This window comes from Strix aluco, chromosome 3 (assembly GCF_031877795.1).
Source record: "Strix aluco isolate bStrAlu1 chromosome 3, bStrAlu1.hap1, whole genome shotgun sequence".
Classification (NCBI taxonomy): Eukaryota; Metazoa; Chordata; class Aves; order Strigiformes; family Strigidae; genus Strix; species Strix aluco.
In genome coordinates this window covers 41,047,197-41,070,388 of record NC_133933.1, presented here as the reverse complement: position 1 = coordinate 41,070,388, position 23,192 = coordinate 41,047,197, and the positions used below count along the sequence as shown (strand labels likewise).

Below are 23,192 nucleotides of genomic sequence, written 5' to 3'. Positions count from 1 at the left end.
CTGTCCTGTCACCGCCGGCTTTCCTGTTTCGGCCCTGTTGTGAGCAGCTCGGCCTCCAGCTCAGGGCTACAGGACTTTCTTGAAAAAATCTTTAGAAATGCTGAAATGGAGAGCAAAACAAGACTTTTCAGGAATCACCATACTGCCTCTTCTGCCAGGAAAGTGAAAACAAGGTATTCTATGACTGGCGGCAAAGCCTTGGGCTGAGGGCACAAACTGGCAGGAGCACTGCTCTCTCCTACCCCTCCCAAAGACACAAAAAGATGGGAGTTAGGCTGGCTTTCCATGCTACCTACATACTAACACCAGGGCCTTGCTGAAGTCAGACAAACACACCAACCACTACCAGCAGGCTTTGCAGCAGGGCCAGGTGCTAGCAGCAGATGGAAGACGGCACATGGCCACCAAGGCTGCTGCGAGTGCTGAGAAGGGGCCTCGCCGCCCCTCGCCGTGCCCTGGGCACCCCAGGAGCACCCCGCCGCTTACTCAAGCAGTGCTTCCTGTTGCCTTCTGGCTGTTCTGAAACGGTATGGGCCCGCTTTGTAACCCTGCCCTCAGATACTAGAGCTGGGGCTGGTGGACGACGTCTTTGCACTTTTAAATAGGGAAAAAGAACTAAGGAAGCTTATGGAGAGGGTCTGGGAGCAGAGGGGAACGGGAACGAAACCACAGAAGAGGGAGCACGCTCTGGGGGACCGTGGCAGGGAACCAGGGTAGAACAACACGGCTCACCCAGAAAGGAAGGAAACGGCAGAGAAAGAGGAAAGACGTGAAGGGGAAACAGAGCAAACAAACTTCATGAAAAAGCACATTAAAAAGGGTCATTTTACAAAGAAAAAGATGAGGGTGACAAAGAACAATAAGCACAAGCATTTCACATTATTTTGGGTTTTTTTTAATCAAATGAAATCTGATGCCAAAATATTATGTAAAACCACATGGTTCTACCTTTAAGAGCAGGAGCAAGCAAAGAAGCAAACTAAGACTAAACTGAGGAAGGATGTATCCAAATTAAAGTTGTGCATATTGTATACAGTCACACAGTATACAAAGAAAAACCTCTCCCTTCTCTATCCCTCTACATTTATCTAGTGCCATTTTCCCTTCCACTAACACTTTATTTTTTCTACCAACTTCTTAGTTATCCTTGATTGCTACACTTCCCCCTCCCCCCCTTTTCTAAGTTTTCAAACATCTTGTAAACTAGAGTCTAACCAAAATATAATATAAAAGTGCTGAGATAAAAATTAAGGTAAATAAAACCTGACTATAGACAAAAAGTTTCCAACAAACATCAAAGTCATTGCCAGATTACCCGGGACAAGGGGGAGAGGGAATCTAAAACAAGTTATAAAGTTATTTTCTTAGTTTTACTTGCAAAATTTTTGTGTTCAATTTCATGCCGAAAGAGTTTCCTTAATACTTTCTCTCCAATGTTAAACAGGTTCAGAACTTCTAAACATAAAGCTTTGTAATGCTGGAAACACTTATTAGAAAGTGATATATTTTAATCAGTTTAATTCCCACTACACATACAAAGATGAAAAACGTAGTGAAATTAGTTTCCCTGTCATGTATGGAATATTGGTTTTACTTCTGCATGTCTCTCTACTCTGTATATGACAATGGAACAAAACTTGGAAATTAACACCTTTATGAAAAAAAAATTGAAAAATTATTAAGAGTATGCACAATCTGTTGTGTCCTTACTTTAGTACTAAAATAGTCACTGTGGAAAAAAAAAGCTTTTCTGATTCTATGTTAAATATTTTGCACACACCAAATACAATAGGGCAAAAGAGCATTGTCTTATCCTCCATTTTGCATAGGTACTCAAAGGGTTATACAAGATTGTACTGGAAAAGAGAGACTAGAGGCAAGTGACTATGCAAAAATAACAATCTACAACTATTTCAACCGTTAATCATTAATTGTATTTACTATTAAGTTTGGGTTAAAGTAGAAGCTTCTGAAATACGCAGTTTTTATGCAGTATCCAGAAAAAAAAAAAATCAGAGATGAAACTCAACAGGTCTAGCTGAGGCTTCTAGTTATATGGCTTCTCTCTATAAAGCTAAATATATAGAAAGATCCCTATAGAAGCCCATAAATTCAACAGCAGTGTCAAAAAAATCCGTGTTAGTCAGTCTTGTATACACAAGAAAATACATGGTTCTGCACTTCTGCCAATAGGAAGGGTGAGGTCTGGCAGCAGACATTGGGAGTCACTGACTCTGCGCTGGAAGGTCAGCACAGCACTTGAGCTTCAGGCTCCAAAACCTGCAGATCAGACTCACTCAGATGCAAGGGGAGCCACATGATTTTCAAGTAAGTAAAGCTTGGTAGGAGAAGGAAAAACTGGAGGAGCCTGGCTCTCACTTGTGTTCTGCTCCCTTAGTACGGGGGCAAAGCACTCAAGTAATTTGGCTCTGCAAACTTTGTCAAGGACTACAGATAAGATATATCCACTAAGACTTAAATCTTGCAGGATGGTTAAGTACCTAGGAATCTGGACAAAAAGCAGAGCACTGAATCATCATATTCAACCAGTGTCTGGCAGAATAGGAAAACTGCTAACACAGAACACGTTACAAGGGCCAAAATCTACACCTACAAAAATGCAGACAGCAGGCAGTTCTCTTTATCAACTCAATTTCCAATGCATTCTTTAAAATTTATCTTAGAAGAGATGGGGATTAAATTCTTTGAATCCTTTATTAATTTTCAAGCATGGGAACGGATCTGAAAGAAACATACACAACATAAATAAGGACAACTTCTTAAGACAGCATGCTTGATTATTCACCTTGAGAAAGGCTGAAAATCTTCTTTTTTTTTTTCATGCAAGCTGAGATGATCTACAAGGTCTGACAATCCCCTTCCCTACTTTGTTTTTAAAAGGAAAAAGTGCATACTTCTACACTTGAAATTCCCCATGGTACATGGTTAAGTACTGCATAACAGTTTCCCCACTTCCCTCCATCCCCACTGTGTTAGTGTGTTGGCACAATGGATAACAATCACCAGATTTTAAAAACCACTCAAAGGTTTGGGGTAGCTTTTAAAAATAAATAAAACTATTTAGTCAGATAGAGAATAGGTTTTTTTGATGGATAATTTATAACACAAATTCATAAATATGATCACATTCAATTTCCTAAAAATCTATACAAGTAACATCACTTCCCTTGTAATGCATGGATTTCAAGTAATTACACAAAGCTCTATTAGACAGTCTTTCACGTACAAATTACACAAAGTTACACACATATATGCAGTAACACATTTGGGATAATGTAATGTTTCTGACTACTTAATGGTCCAAAAATAATAAAAGTAATTCAAAAAAAGCTGGTTTTCAGTTTAATTGTTGGGGTGGAATGTACTGTGGGTGGTGGTTGCCTAGCAGCTGCTTTTGCTTTGCTGGCCTGACTTGCTCGGACTGCAGTTTCTAGACGTGTTTTTAATTCAGGAGCAGCTCCCATTACTGTCTTGAAAGCATGTGGGTAAAGTGGACCAATGTGCATTAGGTTCTGAAGTGCAAATTCGTGAAGATCCTTAGATGCTGTAGATGCAGAAGCAAAGGCATTTTCATTCAGTAAATAGGAGATCAGAGTGGGAACAAGAAGGGCAAGCAACTGGACTCCTAAAAGTGAATGAAAAAAAAAGTGTAATAACCATATCAGAGAATAAAACAAAAGAAAAATTAATTTTATCAGCTACCAGACCAATAAGGGTAATTTTGTTTTCAGAACTGACAATAAAGACTGTAATTAAAACACGATCAAATAAAAACCAACTTAAATGTAGATGTTTTCCTGTCCTTTGGTCACTCAAATCTTTCTTACCAGGATTGTGTTTCAGACTTCTATTCACCACAGTTATTTTGTTCCTGACATGTTTTTAAAGATGCCTTTGCAGAATCTGATAGCAGATCATTGATAAGAGATCGTAAGATGTAGAGTACCTATCGTATTAAAGGATTTCAAAACACTTTTCAGGCCGACAGAAACATTATTCAATTGAATATGAGTATCAGCCCCCCCAGTGAGCATAATGGAACCGCTATTAATATGAAAGTGTTCACAAAAAAGTCAGGGACAGTTATCTGCTATATTACTCCATTCTGGAAGACTCCAATCCAAAACCTAGCACCACAGCTATACTTGGGCTAGCACAACCTAATGAGGCCAAAGCCCAAAATGGCCCAGGGATTTCCCCCTAAGGGTTTTGACTAAATTCATGCTCATGGGGTATTGTCTCCAGCCAGCATTAGCAAAAATCAGATGTTTTGTTACCTCATTTGCTTCAGTTACTCTCCCCTTTTACTCACATTTCAAACAACTGTGCCAGAAGCAGAATGGCATTCAAGAAAACACGCATTTAGTGTTTTATCATCAATGAAGAGGAATACCAACAGGGAGTATGTTGGGAGAGTACACGACACATGACCCAAGTCCACACAAAACCAACAGTAATATTTTTACAAGGAACTTTATCAGCATTTAAAGCTAAAGGTCTGCAGAGCAAGTCTTTAGAAAACACATTGCTTCAGTTTGAGAGTAACTGAACTTAATACTATATTGTGTCTGCTGAAGCAAACAGGAGGCTCCATCTACAATCAAGATATTCTGATCAGTACAATTCAGTATCTTGGGCTTTTTAGATAAATTTTGTTGAGCTGGTAGAAGCAACCTGATAAAAGTGATGAGTCTGCTAAAATAAACAGAAGTTAACAATGGAAAAAAGTAAATTTAAACAGTGTGAACTACTCATTTCCAAACAGAAGAAAACATCACTCCCTACTGCAGTTCATGTTTCGAATGTTTTTTTCTGCAAACACCAGAAATGCAAAGGCTACAGCGTATCATACTGTATGTGCTATACAAGTCCATGTATGCAAAAGTTCTAGTACTGGAATTACAAAAGTATGTTGCACAGACATGGTCTATTTGTGACTATGCCATCAAGTTTCTAACCGCAAGATTTCTGATGTTCAATATTCTATTTTAGCATTACACATTTCTCTAGAAAAGCTAAATACTTACTATTCTGCTCCTCACCAAGGGCAACCAACGTTTCAAGGACTTTAATTCCTTCTTTGACTGCTAACAGCTCCAGGTTGTTGTTCGGGCGGCTCCTTTCCACAGCTTTCAACTTCTCAACCATGATAGGTGCCAATGAATGAATATACGGAGTTGACAGGGCTCGATTTGTGTGTTGGAACACTGAAAGCAGAAGCTGGTAACACTTGGCTTGAACCTAATCAAATCAAGATAAATACATTGTCCTGAAAATTATTTGTTAACTCAGGGAATTCTAATAAACTCTGTTATCTATGTATGTGAGATACATGTGATACCCAAAAAAAGGCAACTAAAGGGGAAGAAAACATAATGAATAAGAGGACAGCAGCAATACAGCCCATCTACTAAAATAATATTAGCCCAGTTTTCAATAAAAGGAAGGCCAGTTAGAAAGAACATGCAGGTACTAAATGGTACAATATGAACTCAGAGAAAATAAAGAAATAGTTAATGCCATACAAGTCAGCCACACAGGTCCACAGAGAACTACATCTTTAAGTCTCAGAACTACCAGCACCAATAGTAGATTATCTGCAAAATCATGAAATACTATTCCAATCTTAAAAGGGTAAAACAGCCCATAAAAATGACTCAGACCAAAGTGATCTTATTGCTCTAACATGAATCAAGGCTGTAGCCAAAAGTGGCAGGCCTGTTCATCCTTCCTTCTCGTTCTCCATCTTGTGCTTGTAATAGCATAGGAGTATACGTGTAGGCATACAGTGAGCTGGATCACAGAACCCTCTCCTTGTCTTCCTTCCATTTTCTTTTTCCCTCCTCCCTCTTTTCTCTGGAAAGCAGGGATTATTAAAGTCAATATTTGGGAAAATGACTGACTGATGATCTCGTTTAGAACAACTTATGAATGCATATTATTTGGGTGTACAAAGATCTTCCTCTAAAATCCCACACAAATAACGCACAACTTTTGAAAAGTTAAAGGCCCCACAACAAATATGAGGATAAAACATTGCACATGCTTTCAAATTGCACTCAAGTCCAAACAGGATGAGTTACTGAGCACATGCTGAACAGAAACATTCCAGAGCAAGTATTATTTAACACAATGATCTGTGAGGAGATCCAGGAATGACTGAAAACATAAATGTATAGATAAAAATACTGAATAAAAATGACAGATAATAAAGACTAATAGTAAGCAAATACAAGTTATGCAGCTCAGGTCACTGTTAATTCACTAGTACATGGTTGCACGTTTTCTATACAATTCAATTTTTAAGGCCTGAAGTAATAATCCTTCTTCTAATACCATTTGAGCGCTTTCTAACAGAGCTCCACAGAAGAACATTTTCTCCTAATGCCTTACTCAGCATCATCTTTGACTTGTTTCAACAAACTATTCCTCTCTCTCTCCATACCACTCCAAATAATTCCCTTCCCTTTCTGTCTACATTCTTTAAACGTTCCTCCTTATTAGCTGTTAAGATTATTAGCCTTCAAAATAAGGAATAAAAGTATCTTTTCTTACATGCATGCATAATTCAAATAAGAGTTTTAAAACTGCATCTGACAGCAGAATTTCATCCAAGCTTCTTTTATTCCATCTATATAATATAAAAGTTTTGACTATTATGCACTCACAGAAGTCTACAAAAGTCCTGTGACTTTTTTGGCTTCTTCAAAGTGTGCAAGGCACACTCTCATGTAAAACTTACACATTAGCATTGAGAGACAAGGGTGTCTCAACAAAGTTCACTTGTTGGGGCAAGATGAAATTGAGCTCACCAGCCTTCTGGTTATTACTATACATGTTATCTAACCTTTCTGACTTCTGCAGGTGTTGATAGTTTCAAAAATACTCCTGTATATCCTATGAGGCAGTGGTATTTCTTTAGGAGTTTTTTCCATACTTGATTCAATGCTTTTAGTACAATCAGTATAATGCTTTTATTACAAACAGGTGTCTAGTTACTGACCCCAACAATGAGTGTTTTATATTTAAAAAATAGAATGAACACACAATAAGTATTACAGAGTATACGTTCTGCACATCAGCAAGGAGAGTGGACACAATCCGTCTGCTGTCAAAGCGTTCTCTGTGAATTACAAAAATAGTGGTAAGTTCCAGCTCCCTGACAGCTTTCCAGCAGGGTGGTGGGCAAAGATGTACTTCTCTCACTGTTCATGTGTTTATACAGAGCTGAGAGAGAGTATGACAAAAGAGTTTCTGCTTAATACAACTGCCATTTCCATTCACACACTAAAATTTTAAGTAGCTTTCCACCTGGAGTCAGGCTTCAGAACCAACTGAATTTTATGTCCATGCTCAAAAACACCAGCCCTGCTGCAGAGAATTATTAATCTAAACAGGATTTTAAATGCCTCAATGTGATCCTAGACACATCAGCATTTTTTGCATGTTTTTCTTCTCAGTAATCTCTGCAGTGCTCACTTGTGGAAACACTATAGATTTTTCTCTTTAGCTCCCACCTGCAGATTTGTATGCCCACTCAAACAAACTGATGTATGCATGGCTGGAACAGTTAAGCTTAACTATACAGTGCATTAGCTTGCTTGAACAAAGTCAGTCTACAACTTTTTAGCTTCCCTCTTTAGTGAGAAAATAATTTAGAAGATAATTTATAAAGACAAACCAAAGGGGAAAAAGTGAAATCAGGAGACAGATGATTCACTATCTGTAGATGTTCTGATGGTGACCATAAGATTACATTTTTGCACTCAAACTGGGTTTTGTATGAACATGTAGAATAAGCACAGGTTTTGCACAAACAAATATAAAATTCATCAGAAACGTGGGCTGCAATTTTATCTACAGAAAAAGAGGTTTAGTTTGTATTATAAAAGATCAGCATTAATGTAGAAAATGTCACCACTCTCTGGTAACCAAACTTTTCATTTGCTGAAGTTTCACATATCAAAGGTTTTTTTCCTTTTAAAAAGCTGCAAGTCAAAAACCTGGCACAAGGCCATGAACACACATTATCTAGAAGCACTTAGTTTGGGTTGTTTTGCTCACTAAAGAGTTTCTATAATGCACTGTTGAAAATTCTAGTTATTTTGACAAGCAGTACCTGTCTCTCAAGTAAAGGCATCACAAAGCACTCAGGAAATACAGTAAATATAACACAATTAGTTTTTCTTAGCTATGTATCATTCACATTTCTGTAACACAATCTTACCCAAGGATCGCAGGAATTTAATGCACTTTTAAATCTGTTCATACATCCATTTTGTAAAGACTGCACTCCAATTATTTCAGTGCTTGCTGACCAAAGGAAGAGAGCAATAGCTGTAAGTATGCTTACTTCATCAAGAACAGGCTTAGTGGCTTCTGAAAAACAAAAAAAACAAACACGGTTTGCTTACTCCAAAAGGGGTTTAGAATTTATTTAGTAAAAGCCAGTGCACACAGATAAACTTACAAAGAGGAAATAAATGTACTTGAAATTATTTGCAACTGCATACAAACATGCATCTACTTATTACAGAATCACTTTACCATTCATGACTATGACTGACAAAAAGCTGTGCAAGTCTATTCTAATAGTTGTTTTAACAAAGTCAGTCAAACTTTCTGAAACTTAAATATCAAGGAAAAAACATTACCCACACTTTTTCTGATCAAGTAATATTTTTTTTCAGTGCGTAAACAAGAGAGGAAAAATGTATTTTTTAGATTCTTTCCCCATTAAAAATATACCTCACTTTTTCTTTTAATTTATTCTCTTCAGCTAATACAGCAGAGTGAGAAAACGATATGCAGCACAGCAACAACTTTTACTAACATGAGGTTTCACATCACAGACTAGCTGATCTGACAGCTACCAGTCACCAGTAAGAACAGTTGTACTTTAACCTCTCCTGCTTTTCAAATAGTCTGGTTTTGCCATTCTCATCCTTTTTTCCATGCACAAGCTCTGTCTTCACAGATCCCATTCATGAATTTACATCAACAGGAAAAAAATATTTACATATAATTATTACTATAAATGTAAAAAGTACTGTTCTGCTGGTTTTGTTGGCCAGATTGGTCCTGCTCTCCCTTGAGAGGCAGAAAGAAACAGCAGATACATAGTCAGCAAAAAGAAAAACAGCATGACTGCCCTTTACACATCAGCTAGTCACTCAATTGGCTTAGCCAGGATGTGAAACCTCACCTCAAAAAACTACTCCAAGCATTTTAAGTGACAATTTAAAAAAAAAAAAAAAATTACATTTTAAATTTGTTTAAATTTTATTGAATTACGAGGCTTGAAATTGTACTTAGTAGACCTTGCTTTGATTCTTGTGTGTGTGATGCGTCCCACTCCACAGAAGACTGGAAAGGAAAAGGTAAACATACACTCTTGCAAGGAACCAAGAAAGATTTCTGAAGTCTGCAAAAAAGCCTAAAGCCAGTAACATTTCTGGAAAGAGGGACTGGGAAATCTTTACAGTAACAAAAGGCTGGAAGACAAGAGCTGATGTGACAAATCAAACTAGAAGTTTGACTTGGTTAACAAATCTACTGATTCTTCTCCTTCAGAAATTTTCAGGATCATTTGCAATTACCTACTCGCTCCTTATCTCTCACATGAGTAACTCCATTCAGGCCTCTCTTCAGTCTCTGTAAATGGCTCCTTGGGGATGTAATGGGATGTTTTTTGGCTGAACTACCATTATGCAAATGGCAAATCTTTGTGTCTCTCTTTTGCTAACTATGCAGCTGAGACTATACATCTTTTTTGGTTTTTGAAGGGCAAGGCAAAGTATGAATGTGAACCAAGAGAAGTAGTCTGCAGTTCTCTAAAGAGACACAGCAGACATCCTGCTGGTGGGTAACAGATTTTTTTTGGCAGAGGTAGGATTTTTTTCTCACTACTGAAAGCTTGTAACAATACTGTGAATATCCTGCTCCAGTATGAACCTTGCCACAGTTATCCCTTACTGTCTTCACACTCACTCTCTTTAACACTCACTGTCATTAAGACTATGAATCGTGTCAGCAAACACTTAAAAGATACACTGATTGCCATTTTTCTTGAGGTTTAATTCATCGAGGTGTCAAGTCAATGTATAATACTGAACAATTACAGTTTAGGTAAAGAAATCAGTTCCCCTGCAAACCCCGTTTTGGCAAGTAAAATCTCCTTTTCTTTAAGCTAGCACCTATTCTGTGGAAAGAAGAAAGGAGGGGTGGAAATGATAGTTTGCTCAGGCCTTGCCAACATGTCTAGAGTTGCCAGTAGTCACAGAAATTGAGGCATAGTCCAGGAAGTGAAGTGAATTCAGCTTGGAAGTCATTTAGATTTCACTTCCAAGACATTCAGCAGATGTCAAGAAGACCAATTGATATCAGAAGGTAGATTTCCATGTTCCAGAAACAAGTCATTATTTGAAACTATGAATACTGGTAAGGTCAGCCTGAGGAAAATCTAAAGCATGAAATAATCACATCATAATGGGATTCAAAATGGAAGAGGAAAGTCTGAACTAGTACAGAAAAATACCCTACAGAAAGGACCTGAGAGAAGGGGGGCTGCAAGGTGAGTTGCAAAAGGCAAAATTTCTAACAGGAGGTTATGATCAATAGTGTCAAAGAAAACAGACCAACAAGAACAAGTCTGGGATGGGAACTCCGGAGATGTAACCATATTTTCTTAAAGCCAATGCTGTGCTTGTCTTCAACACAACCTATTAAGTAACCGATTAGTTATGGTCCATGCACTCAGGTCTTTTTCCCATTTCAATTTTACAAGCAATTCATCACCACTTTTAATCCCCAACCCTCAGACATGAAGCCTATTAAATTATAGACAGATACAATACTTGCCTTTTCATTACACCAAAAGTCAGTTCTCTAATTTTAACTCTCCTGCACTGGGAAACCACTTACCAGGTTGAGAGTATTCCAAGATAGATGCCAGAGTGCTGCGGATAAGACCGGTCCATTGTTTCTGAGTTTCATCAGTCTTGACTGTTGGAAGAGTAACAATAGTTTTTATCCCTTGAAGGGCTGCACTGACAGGAGGTGGGACCTGATTATCTGCTGATTTTACTGCTGTTTCTTTCAATACTCTTGTAATCAGAAATAGGATAGTGGGTAAGATTGTCATACATCCTAAAAAAAAAAAAAAAAATACAAAATAGAATTTCTGAAGTTCATTCCAACGTGTTTGGTAGATAACCTCTTTAACTTTCCCAATATGGATATATATATGGCTAGGAGACAAAGGAGTCACCAAGATAAACTGCAATTCAGGTAACAAGTAATACATGCCATTCAATATTTTTATCACCAAATTCATTCATCAATACTACTGAAGCGCATCATAACACAAGTCACACAAGCTAACACTTAAAATGTTGCTGTCAATTCAGGAATGATGATTCAGCTATTAAAGTTTTGCCCTACATAGCATGTGATACATGGTACATATCATATTGAACACATCCAGATTGTTAAATGTCTTAAAGCAGGATCTGCAAATCGCTAGGGTCCTATAAAGTAAACAACAACAACAGGTCTGGAAACAGATATCCAAAGTAAGTTATGGCACTTTCCAAGGAAGCTGGTGTGTGGTACAAGCCCCAGAAGCAAAGTAAGGAAGTTATCTGGGTGTTTCATATCCTGGGCAAAAGCTGTAGCCATCTGGCTGTTGGACAAAGGAGACAAAATGATCCTCCTCCTACTGCATTGCTTTTCTGCAGAAATCAACACCTATGTTTGGTGCAGCCAGTCCTGCAGATGCAAGTTAGGCATACTCAAGAATACTGGTCAGGTAACACATAACCTAGCTTTAGACACATGGGAACTTACTTAGAAGGAGTTTCAGTAACACATGCAGACTTTAAGCCCCTGTAGTACTGAAAGAAGGGTGCTATTGGGTTTAGGCATGTAATACCAATCTACAGCTCATTTCAGATGGTCAAGTCTCTTTCCATATTTTTTCTATGCCTCATATTCCCTCATTTGTGGAAACACAAATCCCACCATTTTCCTATTTCTGGAAATGCTGTGAGGATAAATATGCTGAGTAGAATGATTATAACAGGAAGGGACTGCTGGAGGTCATCTAGTCCAATCCCCTTTTTCAAAGCAGCAGTTCCTCTAGATCAGATTGCCCAGTATCTTGTCCAATGAGACTGCAAGATGCTCATGTTTTAAAAGAAAGAGGAAGAAATATAAAAAACCCACTCAATCACAGAAAGTGATGAATTCTCTTTGTTTGCAGTTTCCCTTACATCCAAAGGCACAATTAACACATATGTTTGTGCATGTACTGTCCCCCCCTCCCTACAGTCATCAGTGGCTACATCTTCTGGATGAATAAAAAAAAAAATCTACTCTAGCAGTCTCTGTAGACTAACAATAGTACCAAGCTACTTTCACTGGCCACTTGCCAAATGCTGGGAGTCATGCCTTCACTCCAGTCAACATGAAAGTAGTATGTCACTCTTTTTGCCCACCCTCCCCCACTCCCTCCACCAAAAAAGGGAGAAAGGAAAAAGAACCAGGAATCAAATATAAACAGTGCAGGACTCCAGATCAGCTCAAAATCTACTATTTTTTAAGAATTGTAAGACACACATTGTCTGTTTGAAGACAGCCCATGTTGTGTTCTGAGCATGACTTTGTCCAAATATGTTATTTACCATGCATTTCAGGGACCAAACTGCAAGTCATTAAAGGACCAACCTCTAAAATGTCTTATCTACATCAGTGTGTGAAAATTCCTAGAGATTGACAAGACAACTCTTAAACAATTTTTTCTCTGAAAAGCAAAGCTCAAAGAGCTTAGCTTCCCATGCAATTATGTCCTTTACCCCTGAACTCCACTCAGTGCCATTACCCTAGTTTACAGATATCCTTTGTGACAGTCTCCCTGGGCAGAAGAAAGCTCCATTTAGTTTAGAGTCACATTTGGGATGACTGACAGCCAACGGCTGCAAAATCAAGTGTACCACAGCTGAAATGTGCTGGTTTTTTTCCTCAGTAGGATTCTCTTTTCATACAGCTGCTGCTTTTCATGAACTTCTCATGAATTTAATTATCTCCAAGATGTCTATGTTCTTTTATAAAATAATTAAAATTGGCCAAAAAGTTTCAAAATCATGAAAAAAGGGAAAAAAAACAATTAAGTTGTAGTAATATAGAGCTCATTTCCTCAGCAAACTTGGAGCACACATGCAAATTTAAAATCAAACAATTTCCTTTATGTTGCTCTCTGAATTTATGTTGCCTGAATTCTTAATTTATTTTAGAACCTAAACATACTTTTCAGCAGATGACCCTTAAAGTATCCCATAAAAATATATTTACAGTTTGCTTTTAGCATCATATGCTCACTGCCCTTCCCCTACAGTAACCACTCATACATGTTTTGTTACAATACCTTACCTGCTGGAGAACACAGGGAAGGCAGGTCAGACAGTATAGTAACAGTGGCAGCCACAAGACGAGCACTTTCCTCAGAGAGGTGGGATTTGGCAGCAATGTGACTTGGAGAATCTGACACTTTTGAACTCAGATGGGGCATGTGCCGTACTAGGATAAACATGAGCAATTCCATAGCTGCAAAGACTAGAGATTTTCCAGGCACAAGACCACCACTCTCACCTCCCTCTCCTAAAGCAAGAGGATTTTCTTTTTCCTCAGTATCATCTTCATCTGAAAAAAAGTAAAGAAATGTCTGAGGAGATAGTTAAGAAAGATCCCATACCAAAGATTACATGAAACACTCTTTTAAAAAAAAAAAAAAAAAAAAAAGAAGAGTTAAACTAATCAAGAAGTTGCTTCACAGTAAGATATGACAAACATGGCTCATGTCAAACTAAAGGTTTTAGAATGACTTTTAAGAGGTTTAGAATGCTTTAGAAGTATTGTGATTGCAATGATACTTATTAAAAATCTATCTACAACTAGGAAAAGTAGTAATTCTTACACAAAATAAAAATGCAGTAATTATTTTTGCTTCTGTTAAAACTGATTGTAAAATTAACAGCAATGACTGCCAAATAAATAGGCATGACAGTATTTTAATTTAATGGCTATTAATTAAATGTTCCACCCTGACAAAAATCTTATTTCAGCCTAAATTGATTATGAAATAAGAGAACAGAAAAGCATTGTAGGATTCTATGTCTGAGTTCATGATTTCAGTGCATTCAGTTCAAAAGTCTCTCTTTTGAATGGCAGCTTGGCCAGCTGCAGTCTTTCCTTCTCCCATTAAACAGCAACAAAGATTCAGTAAGTCAAAGCTGGCCTGAACTACCCCTATGGAGCTCCTATGAATTTAAATGATTGTTAGTGTTATCACATTCACCGATTTGAAAAATGCAACTTACTGGGCCTCAGTAAACAATTCCATTTATTCATATGAAGGAACAGAGCTTGCATTTTTAGCTGTGCTGGTTCTTCAAGTTCCAGCAAAATCCTCTCTCTGTTTTTATGGGGAAAACGGGCTAAAGCTAACAGTTGGGTTTTTTTCTCAACAGTATGTTGTGCCAGACTAATATGGTAGTTTTCCTTAGTAAGAAAATATTCTTTGGGTTTTACTTTACCACTTTCAGGTAAAAGCAAACATGGCAGACGTAACCTAACCAGATATCAATGAACTATTTGCCAGGTTGACACCTGGAAACTGATTTATCTGTCAACGATGGAAACAATACATCCAATGTGAGATTTTTTTAAAGAAATAATAAAGGGATGACTGAACAGGAAGATGCTCTGTTTAAAGGAAGAGGTTACTGAAGGTACCTCGGAAAGTAGTTTTCAGATTGATGCTAATACCCTTATCAAGGATATTGTTACATAAAGTAGAAATAATATGCTGGTGGAAAGCCTAAGCAAAACATCAGAAGCTGAAGTACCATACCAGAAGAAGCAGGGATAAAAGAAGAAAGAATTACTTTTACTAAAGCCCAGTAAAGGCCAAGTAGAGGAACAGTATTTAGGTATATCAACTCATCAAAGAATCTCAGAAAAATTTAAATTGAAGGGGACCTCCATAATTCATCCAAGTCCAATCTCCTGTTCAAAACAGGGCCAACTTGAAAGCTAGAGCACGTTGCTCAGGGCTGGTCCAGTTTTGAATATCTCCAAGCATGGCGATGTCACAACATCCCTGGGTACCTGTTCTACTGCTTCACCACTCCCATGGTGACAAATTTTTTCTTTGTATCCCATCTGGATTTCCATTGCTGCAACTTGTGTCGTTGCCTCTTTTCCTTCCACCACATGCCTTTCAGAAGAGTATGGATTGGTCTTCTCTTTAAATCCCCTTTAAGAAGGGGGATTGCTATTCTATCCCATATTAACCCTCTCTTCTGAAGGCTAAACAAGTTCATCTCTCAGCCTCTTCTCATGTGTCACATACTTCACCTCCCTAAGCAGCTTAGTGAACCTCCACTGGACTTCCTTCAGTTTGTCAACATTTCTCTTATTCAGGATGAGGGGGAAGGGGGAACAAAACTAGACACTGCTCCAGATGCATCTTCACAATCTCAAGTTGAAATGACAATCATATCCCTTAATCTACTCGTCATGCTTTTCTAATGCAGCCCAGTTAACAGTCTTCAATCATTGCGTAGTCACACCACAGATTCACATTCAACCTGTTATCCAGCAAATCTGCTATCCAGCCTGTCAGCCCCCAGCCTATACCAATGCACAGGGCTATTCCACATGAAATGCAGAATTCTGCACTTGTCTTTGCTGAACTTCAGCAGGTTCTCAGTCCTGCAGCTTGAGATTCCTCTGATAGGCAGCACTGCCCTCCAGTATATCCACCACTTGCACAATTTGGTATCATCCACAAATTTGCTGAGGGTGCATTCTGTCCTATCATCCAGGTTGTTAATGACGATGTGTAACAGCAGCAGACCCTACACTGAACTCTAAGGAACACCAATTGCAACCAGCTGCCAGTTAGACTTGAATCACCAAACTCCATTCAAGCACAGCAGTCCAGCCACTCACTCTCCTACTTTTCAGCCCATATCTCTCCAGTTTACAATGATACTATGGAGTGCTGAGTCAAAGGCCTTGCAAAAGTCAAGGTAAACAACATTCACCACTCCCTCTTCTTCTAAAGCCAGTTATTTCATCACAGAGGGTGATTACGCATTATTTGTCCTTGGTAAGTCTGTGCTCATTATTTCAAATCACATTCTTCTACTTCATGTACTCAGAAGTGCTTTCCAAGGGAATTTACTCCAAAATCTTTCAACACACACAGCAGACTTACTGGCACGTAGTATCCCAAAATTCACCTTAAGTCTTTACTTACTGTAAGTTAAGACACAGCATCTACTTTTTGCCATTCATTGGAAAGCTTCCTTGAGCACCACAGCTTTTCAAAAATGACTGCAGCAGCCTTAGCATGTAATCAGCCAGCTCCCTCAGATGCATCCCATTTGGTCCCAGCCTATGTCCAGCTTTTACTTAAGCAGTCCCTAAGTTGATGCCCATCTACCATAGGTAGCAATTCTCACCCCTAAACTTGCTCACTAGTCAGAGACACAGGAGGACTAAGCAAAGAAGATAACAGTGCCTCCATTTTTCCTTCAATGTGTTTCATCATTAGATAACCCAATCCATTCAGCAGGTCCAAATTTCCTTGGTCTTTTTGCTACCAACTATCTATAAAAAGCCCTTCCTGCCACACCTGACATTTATCAGCAGTCTCAGCTCCAGCCAAATCATGGCTTTCCTAATTCCACTCCTCCGTACCTGAGTAGACATCTTCAATAGTCTTCCTGGGCAGTCTGCCCCCACTTCCACCATCCATACACTTCTTTGTCACGTTTGAGCTCAGTCAGAAGTTCCCATTCAGCCAAGTCAGCCTCCTGCCATGCCTGCTTGGCACACTACACTTTTAGATGAGCTATTTCTTGTCACCAGAGATGAACCATCTCTCTTTCTTTTGCCCTTCTGGGAAGCTTACCACAAGATCTTGTCTGAAAGCTCCCTGCACAAGCCCGAGCCTGCTAAGTCAGGCCAAAGCTTTTGCTCAGCTACTTGCTTTCTTCTTTTCCCTCAGGATCATGAACTCCAGTATCTCATGGCTGCTACAGCCACAGCTACCATTAACCTTCATAACCATTTCTTCTGTACTAGTGAGGTGCAGATCCACTGAGCACCTCCCTTATTTTGGACTGTCCAGCATCTGGAGTGAAAAAAAACGTGCCTCATATGCTTCTGAAAGCTTCAGATTGTTAGCATCCTAATGTTGCCCTTCCAGCACATGTCTGGATGGCAAAAGTCTTCATGAGACTCCCATAGCTTGTGATTGGAAGACTTCTTCCAGTTGGCTTAATATGGCTTCACCCACCTCCTCTTCTTGATCAGGCAGTCTGTGGCAAACGAGAGTTCCTGACTGATATCACCCTTCACTTCCTCTTAGCGGTATCAGTTCTGACCTGTCAAAGAGGGATGGCTGGCCCAAGCTACCTACCCAGACAGTTTGTTCCTCTTTTCCTCTTGTCAGATCTCTCTGATGTTCTTTAACTGGATGTCCGGAGATAAAGCCCATTGTTGCTGGAAGTCACAGCCTTGCAGCCTCCACCTTCATGCAAGTCTCATCCTCCAGGGCTGCATCCCAGCATAGCCTATGGCTGTCCCTCCTTCTGTGACACATGGAGCTTGGGCTCCTGAACCCACAGGATCTCTGGGAAGAACACATCATTCGTCCATTTTCCTTTCCTGACACTATGCAGTCTGCTCACCCTCACATGCATTTCCTTCACATCTCACAGGTGAGACTAGTGTCACCTCCAGCCATGGCTGCACAGACAAGCACCTGGAGGACAGTCACATGAGGACTTTCATCTGAATTTCAAGCCAGGTCATTAGACCTCTGATGTGCCAAAGGTGATTGTTCCTCAGTCAGCAGACTGTGTCTTGCTGTATGCCACTGCCATCATTATGCTGACTCTAGCAGTCTTGTACTGTCTTGAGTAGCACTTCTGGGCTGCATGAGCATGCCCTTCCATGCCAACTGCCTGGCTCCTGTTTGCACACCCTGTTCCCAGAGCTCCTGGATGCTGACACGCCCTGAACATCAGTGAAGTAAGAACCCAGATCCAAGTCTGCTCCACTTCCTGGCAAGATCTCCTGGGCAGGCAACTCTTCACACTTGTTCCAGTAGCAGTTCACTCACCTCAGAAATACCAGTTGTGCCAGAGACACACCACAAGTCACTACATTGGGGGTTGAACCATTAAACTTCAGAAAAAAGGTAAATTAAGTGCTAAGGAGGCAGTCAATAGAGAAACATTAATGAAACTGAACAAGGTATTGGTTAAGACCTTAAGTGGTGTGCTGGGTATAATTTTCATCACTCATATTCAAGAAAAATGAAGGAAAACCATAACATGAAAAGAATAGCCACTAAAATGATCAGAGGAAGAAAAATTACATGTTATAAAAGTTAAGAAATCAAAAGGTAAGATCATGAATACATTAAAAGTATCTGTGGAATATACAACATCTTCCTCCTCAGTGTAACCATACTCTGATGTACTCGAGTTCCTTTCCCAATATGAAAACCTGTTGCTTATTTACTCTGCAAAGCAAGCCGTGTTTTCAAAATCTTACTTAGGGTGTTCCTCTTTTCCTGCAAATAATCTTGAGCTGCTTTTACTATCTGCTGGACAACTCCTGTAACCAGTAGCTGGACTGAAGGAGGATCCCAGGTCAGGAGGAGTCGGTGAAGCACACTCAAGAGTTCAACACCAAGGAGCTACAGTAAAACAAAATCCAAACCAGAAAAATTAATTACAACTTAATAATTCCTAATTGTTATGTCACTTGCATATAATGGGCAAATACGTTTCTTACACAAAAATAATTACATCTTTTGTAATCATCACAGATGAAAGACCAAGACCTAGAAAAAACTGATTGTCACAACACACTCACACAGTACCTGATCCTCTGCAATATGGATCCTAGCACAAGGGGAATCCAATAAAGTATGAAGTGCTTGTAAACAAGATGTAACATGCTCAACAGGCTCTTCAGGTCGTGGGGAACACAGAAACTGTATACTAACACCTGAAAAGAGCAATAATTAAAAAGAATGTTCACCTCATCAGAAAATCAAGTTTTCTTTTAAAAATTTATTTATAAGTATAGCAGGTTCTTAACAACTTCAGAAAGACACATGTTTTTCTCAATTCCTCTTCCTTTAAAGGGAGAGTTTATGTATTAGAAATAGTAGAATTGTATTCACTTTCTCTTGCGCACCATGTCTTTCCCAAAATTTGGCAGGAAAAATAATAAACAGTGACAGCAAGCAACTTACATTACTGAATGGAAATCCACACTTAGCTCTAAAGATCTAAAGTCAGACTTCTGAATCCTTTAATTGTAAACTGAGTTATATTTTATTGAACTCTTTCAAATATAAAGATAATGGAGATGAAGATAAGCCTCAAAAATTACAAACCTAATTCTAGTTTTAAATATCTGTATATCTCAGCAAAGTGTTGGCATTCCTCTGAATAAGTGATCACATCCACCTCTTAAAGCTGTTAGATAACAACAAAAGGAAACAGTGAGTGCTACTCACAGATGAAAATCTGATGCAAAAGTCTCTACTGAACTGGGTTTTTATGAGGGTGTGTATTTTAATTAACCTTACAGCTTTTGTGTCTTTGAAGCATAACATTTTGTATCATCCAGATTATATTACAGTGTAGAACAGTTCCTACTCTTTCTATGCAATTACGTAAATAAACTAGACATAAAACTTGTCTATAAAAATCACAATAATCACACCAACAAATACCCTATCAAAGCGATAAAGAACACGGAAGGCAAAGATACGGAGAGGAGGAGACAAAGATATTTCAAAACATTACTGTCCAGACATGTGATGCATTTTAAACTTCCCAGATTTCAAGCAAAGTATCTTTTCTTATTCCCATACCATTTTGTACCATAATGTGCTACTACTGAACTCTAAACTTGTAACTCTTACCCAAAATTAAGTGCATTCGATCTTTGTTTATCTCTAGTAAAGATTTAGTGGTAGGTGGAGTTCCAGGTGCCTGGTTTAACGTAACTGATGTAGCACGTTTCTGTGAGTTGGGCATTGCTGCAGCAGTCTCTTCTGTTGACTCTGAAGCATTAAATCCTGTACTGTTTAGCCAAAGTGCCACTGCATGCAGTATGGGAGCCCAGGAGTTTCGGTAATGCAGTCTAGCTGTATCAATTGTTTCTGGAGTGTAAAATGCTCCCCCTGTTAAATTAGCAAAGCAAAGGTAAATTCTGAAATTCTCTGCAAATAACAGACAAAAACCTCATACTCTAAATTTATTAGCTTATTTACTCTGGGTGTGTTTGATCATGTACATATTCAGATGTAATCCTTGTTAGTGACAGAGCATCCCAGTTCTCCTTGTGAAGGCGCAGTATTAGTACCTCTCATAAGAAAGTGCAATGGCTGGGATGGAACAGCAAGCAGAGAGCAAGAACGGCAGGCAAAGTCACCAGATCTTGCAGCATTTTTTCATATAGATCACTCATTCTTAACTCAGTAAAATATTGTAAGACAGTATCCGCTCTAATCTCAAGGACTATGTTTTTCTTACTGTAAACACCTTTTTGCATTTGGTATCAAAGTATTAGAGGTGTAGAAGTATTCTTAATTCTACAAAGATGTGTTTTTAATGTTGTCTCTGATTCAGATAAAGAATATCTTCAGTGCAGGTTGAAGGAAAAAAGCACACTCAAACTTCAAGCATACGTTCCTATTATATATAAGCAGAAATTTATCACTTGCATAGAAACACATGCCTGCCAAATAATTTATAGACTAAATTTGAAGTCTCAACTAAGGGTTTATTCCTGTTTTTCACAACAACACAAAAATTCCAGTGCTTACCATCTGGTGGAAGCTGGGTAGCAAATTCAGCTGGTAAAGTTAAAAGAGCATAATCTTTCAGTGCAGCTAACCAGAGACGGCTAAGTGCAGGCAGCTCAGGTTGTACAAGTGTTATCAAACTGTCCGGTGGCAATTCATCTACAGTACCAAAATCATCCTCATCCTCCTCTGTGCTCTTTAAAACACGCTTTGGTTTAGTCTCTGCTTCCTTCTTAATTTTCATGGCAACAACGTACACCTAGAAAAAAAAAAAAACAGATATGAAAGTACATGCTGTGAGATCCTAGAAAGAAAAAAGCAGCAGCCTTTCCCATGTGAAAGTAACAGATTCTATACACAGATGACTCACCAGAAAAGGACTGTGAAAAAGAGATCTGCAATACAATTATGTTTTATTTAAATATTTTTTCTTTTATTTCTACTACTATATAACACTTAGGGGCATAAACGGCACTGACCTAAAACAATCTGGCTACACACTTTTTTCCTAAAAAAGTGTCAATTACTGCTGCTCTACATAAATATATTGATTTAAGTAACTGATTTCATTAAATCAATGCATCCTTATTGCAAAGATTTCTTTGCCCTACATTAACAGCTACTAGATAGAGCAATTGTCATTTCATGGGAGCAGATTAGGTATCGTATGGACATGAAAATGGCTTTAAATGTGTTACATGAATATAAGAACATTTCTATATTTGCCTTTGATAGATGCTATGAGAGGATAAAAGGATTTTCAAAGATAAATATGGGAATAAACACAAATATCAGAAAAATACAGCAAAAATATGCATTTTTAGAAAAGAAATAGAATAGAAATATGTGTCTTCACACAACAGATGCTTTGTATCAAAGCTGAAAATTACAGTATGGGGTGATTAACATTACACAGCTGAAATGTTAATACTTTCCTCTGTAATTTCAAATGCAACTTCCAAGAAAATTTAATAAAAAGACCTCGCAAACCTTTAAGTACTACACTAAGAGAAACCAAAGTACCATTTGTGCAATTATATGTAGAGCTCTATAGCATGCAAGTAACGCTTCAGGAAGCAAGGCAAACTAAGTAGTGCTAAGTGTTGTTTGTAAATGGTTGAAGATTTCTGGTATTCCAGCTGTTCCCTAACAAGATCTACATTAAACCTGTAATTTATTATGAACACTTTGACAAACTCCTAGTTAATTAACTGCAATATTTTACCAGAACATATTTTAAGGTTGTTTTTTTTCTTTAAGAGCAATAAGATGGGAGGAAAATCAAAATCTGATAGGGTACGAGTATATACTTTAATCCAGAAAAGTACAATAAAACAAAGAACAATGAAGCCTCACTGTAAATATGGATCAACAGAATTGCAGAAAAAGGAACAGAGATGAATACAGAGATGAAAGCATCCCAGGAGTGGAATTGCAACAGGTAAGGAGAAGGGCAGGTGCAAGGCTCACTGGCTGAACGGCCAGTGAGATGTGAGGCTGCTATTACACTGCAAAATCTTTTCAAACTTTTAAAGATTTAACGGTCAATGTTTACCTCGGCCCATGCTTTCAGAACTGCAAGTTTTTCCATAGTAGTCGCACTCTCTCGGTAAAGCTGGCTAGAAGATCCTTTTCCTGCTTGCACTTTATCCAGGGAAGAGACAAGAAGGTTGTGAACTCGGCGGAGATCATTCAGGTCACTTACAACCCCACTTCCTATCCAAGCGCTACATACCTAGACAATAAAATTTACAATCATTCTAAACTAGCAAAAAACCCAACAACCTTATAAATGAAACAAACAAAAAAAATCTGTAAGAAAAAAAAAACAAAACAACCACCACAAAAAACTTATCAGCCCTCTTCCTGCTTAATATAAAAAAATCCAAGGTTTTTCTTTTTTCTCCCCAACCAAGACAACAGAATTGCTCAGGTGAGTGGTTACAAAGGCTGTATTTGCAAAGCATATTACAACTGAACTTAATAGATACGTGAAAGATATTTAAAATAATTTTTTAATCCTCCATAGATAGGTAATAACATTTTTTTTATTCTGTTCCCAAGTGTCTGGTCAAATCATTCAGGTAATGGGTCACTGCATTCACTGCAAAGAATATATTGGACAGCAATCAATAAAAGTACATCTTTAAAAACCCACACCTCTCAAATTACATATTAAGGCTCCATTCTAATGAGAAGCTTTCAACATCATTAATGTCAACACCTAGAAAGGAGTGAAATAAAAATCTTTAAATAACTGGCTCTGATC

The 23,192-nt window shown here is 38.3% G+C and overlaps 1 protein-coding gene across 5 annotated transcripts in view; it reads right to left on the bottom strand.

Moving 5' to 3' along the window:
* Window positions 1-872: 872 nt before the first annotated feature.
* The window catches only part of HEATR5B (HEAT repeat containing 5B), a 61,286-nt gene continuing 38,966 nt past the window's right edge, over window positions 873-23,192 (bottom strand). For 4 of the 5 annotated variants that reach the window (XM_074818261.1, XM_074818264.1, XM_074818262.1 and 1 more), the window contains 10 exons: window positions 22,479-22,658; window positions 20,945-21,182; window positions 20,039-20,299; window positions 18,983-19,110; window positions 18,652-18,796; window positions 13,450-13,719; window positions 10,945-11,169; window positions 8,249-8,400; window positions 5,049-5,262; window positions 873-3,646 (listed from right to left, as the gene is read on the bottom strand). In XM_074818261.1, coding sequence (XP_074674362.1) covers window positions 3,342-3,646; window positions 5,049-5,262; window positions 8,249-8,400; window positions 10,945-11,169; window positions 13,450-13,719; window positions 18,652-18,796; window positions 18,983-19,110; window positions 20,039-20,299; window positions 20,945-21,182; window positions 22,479-22,658 — 2,118 coding nt within the window. In that variant the 3' untranslated portion in view covers window positions 873-3,341. Of the gene's footprint in view, window positions 3,647-5,048; window positions 5,263-7,080; window positions 7,145-8,248; window positions 8,401-10,944; window positions 11,170-13,449; window positions 13,720-18,651; window positions 18,797-18,982; window positions 19,111-20,038; window positions 20,300-20,944; window positions 21,183-22,478; window positions 22,659-23,192 lie in introns of those variants that run through there. The other variant, XM_074818265.1, reaches the window with a different exon arrangement.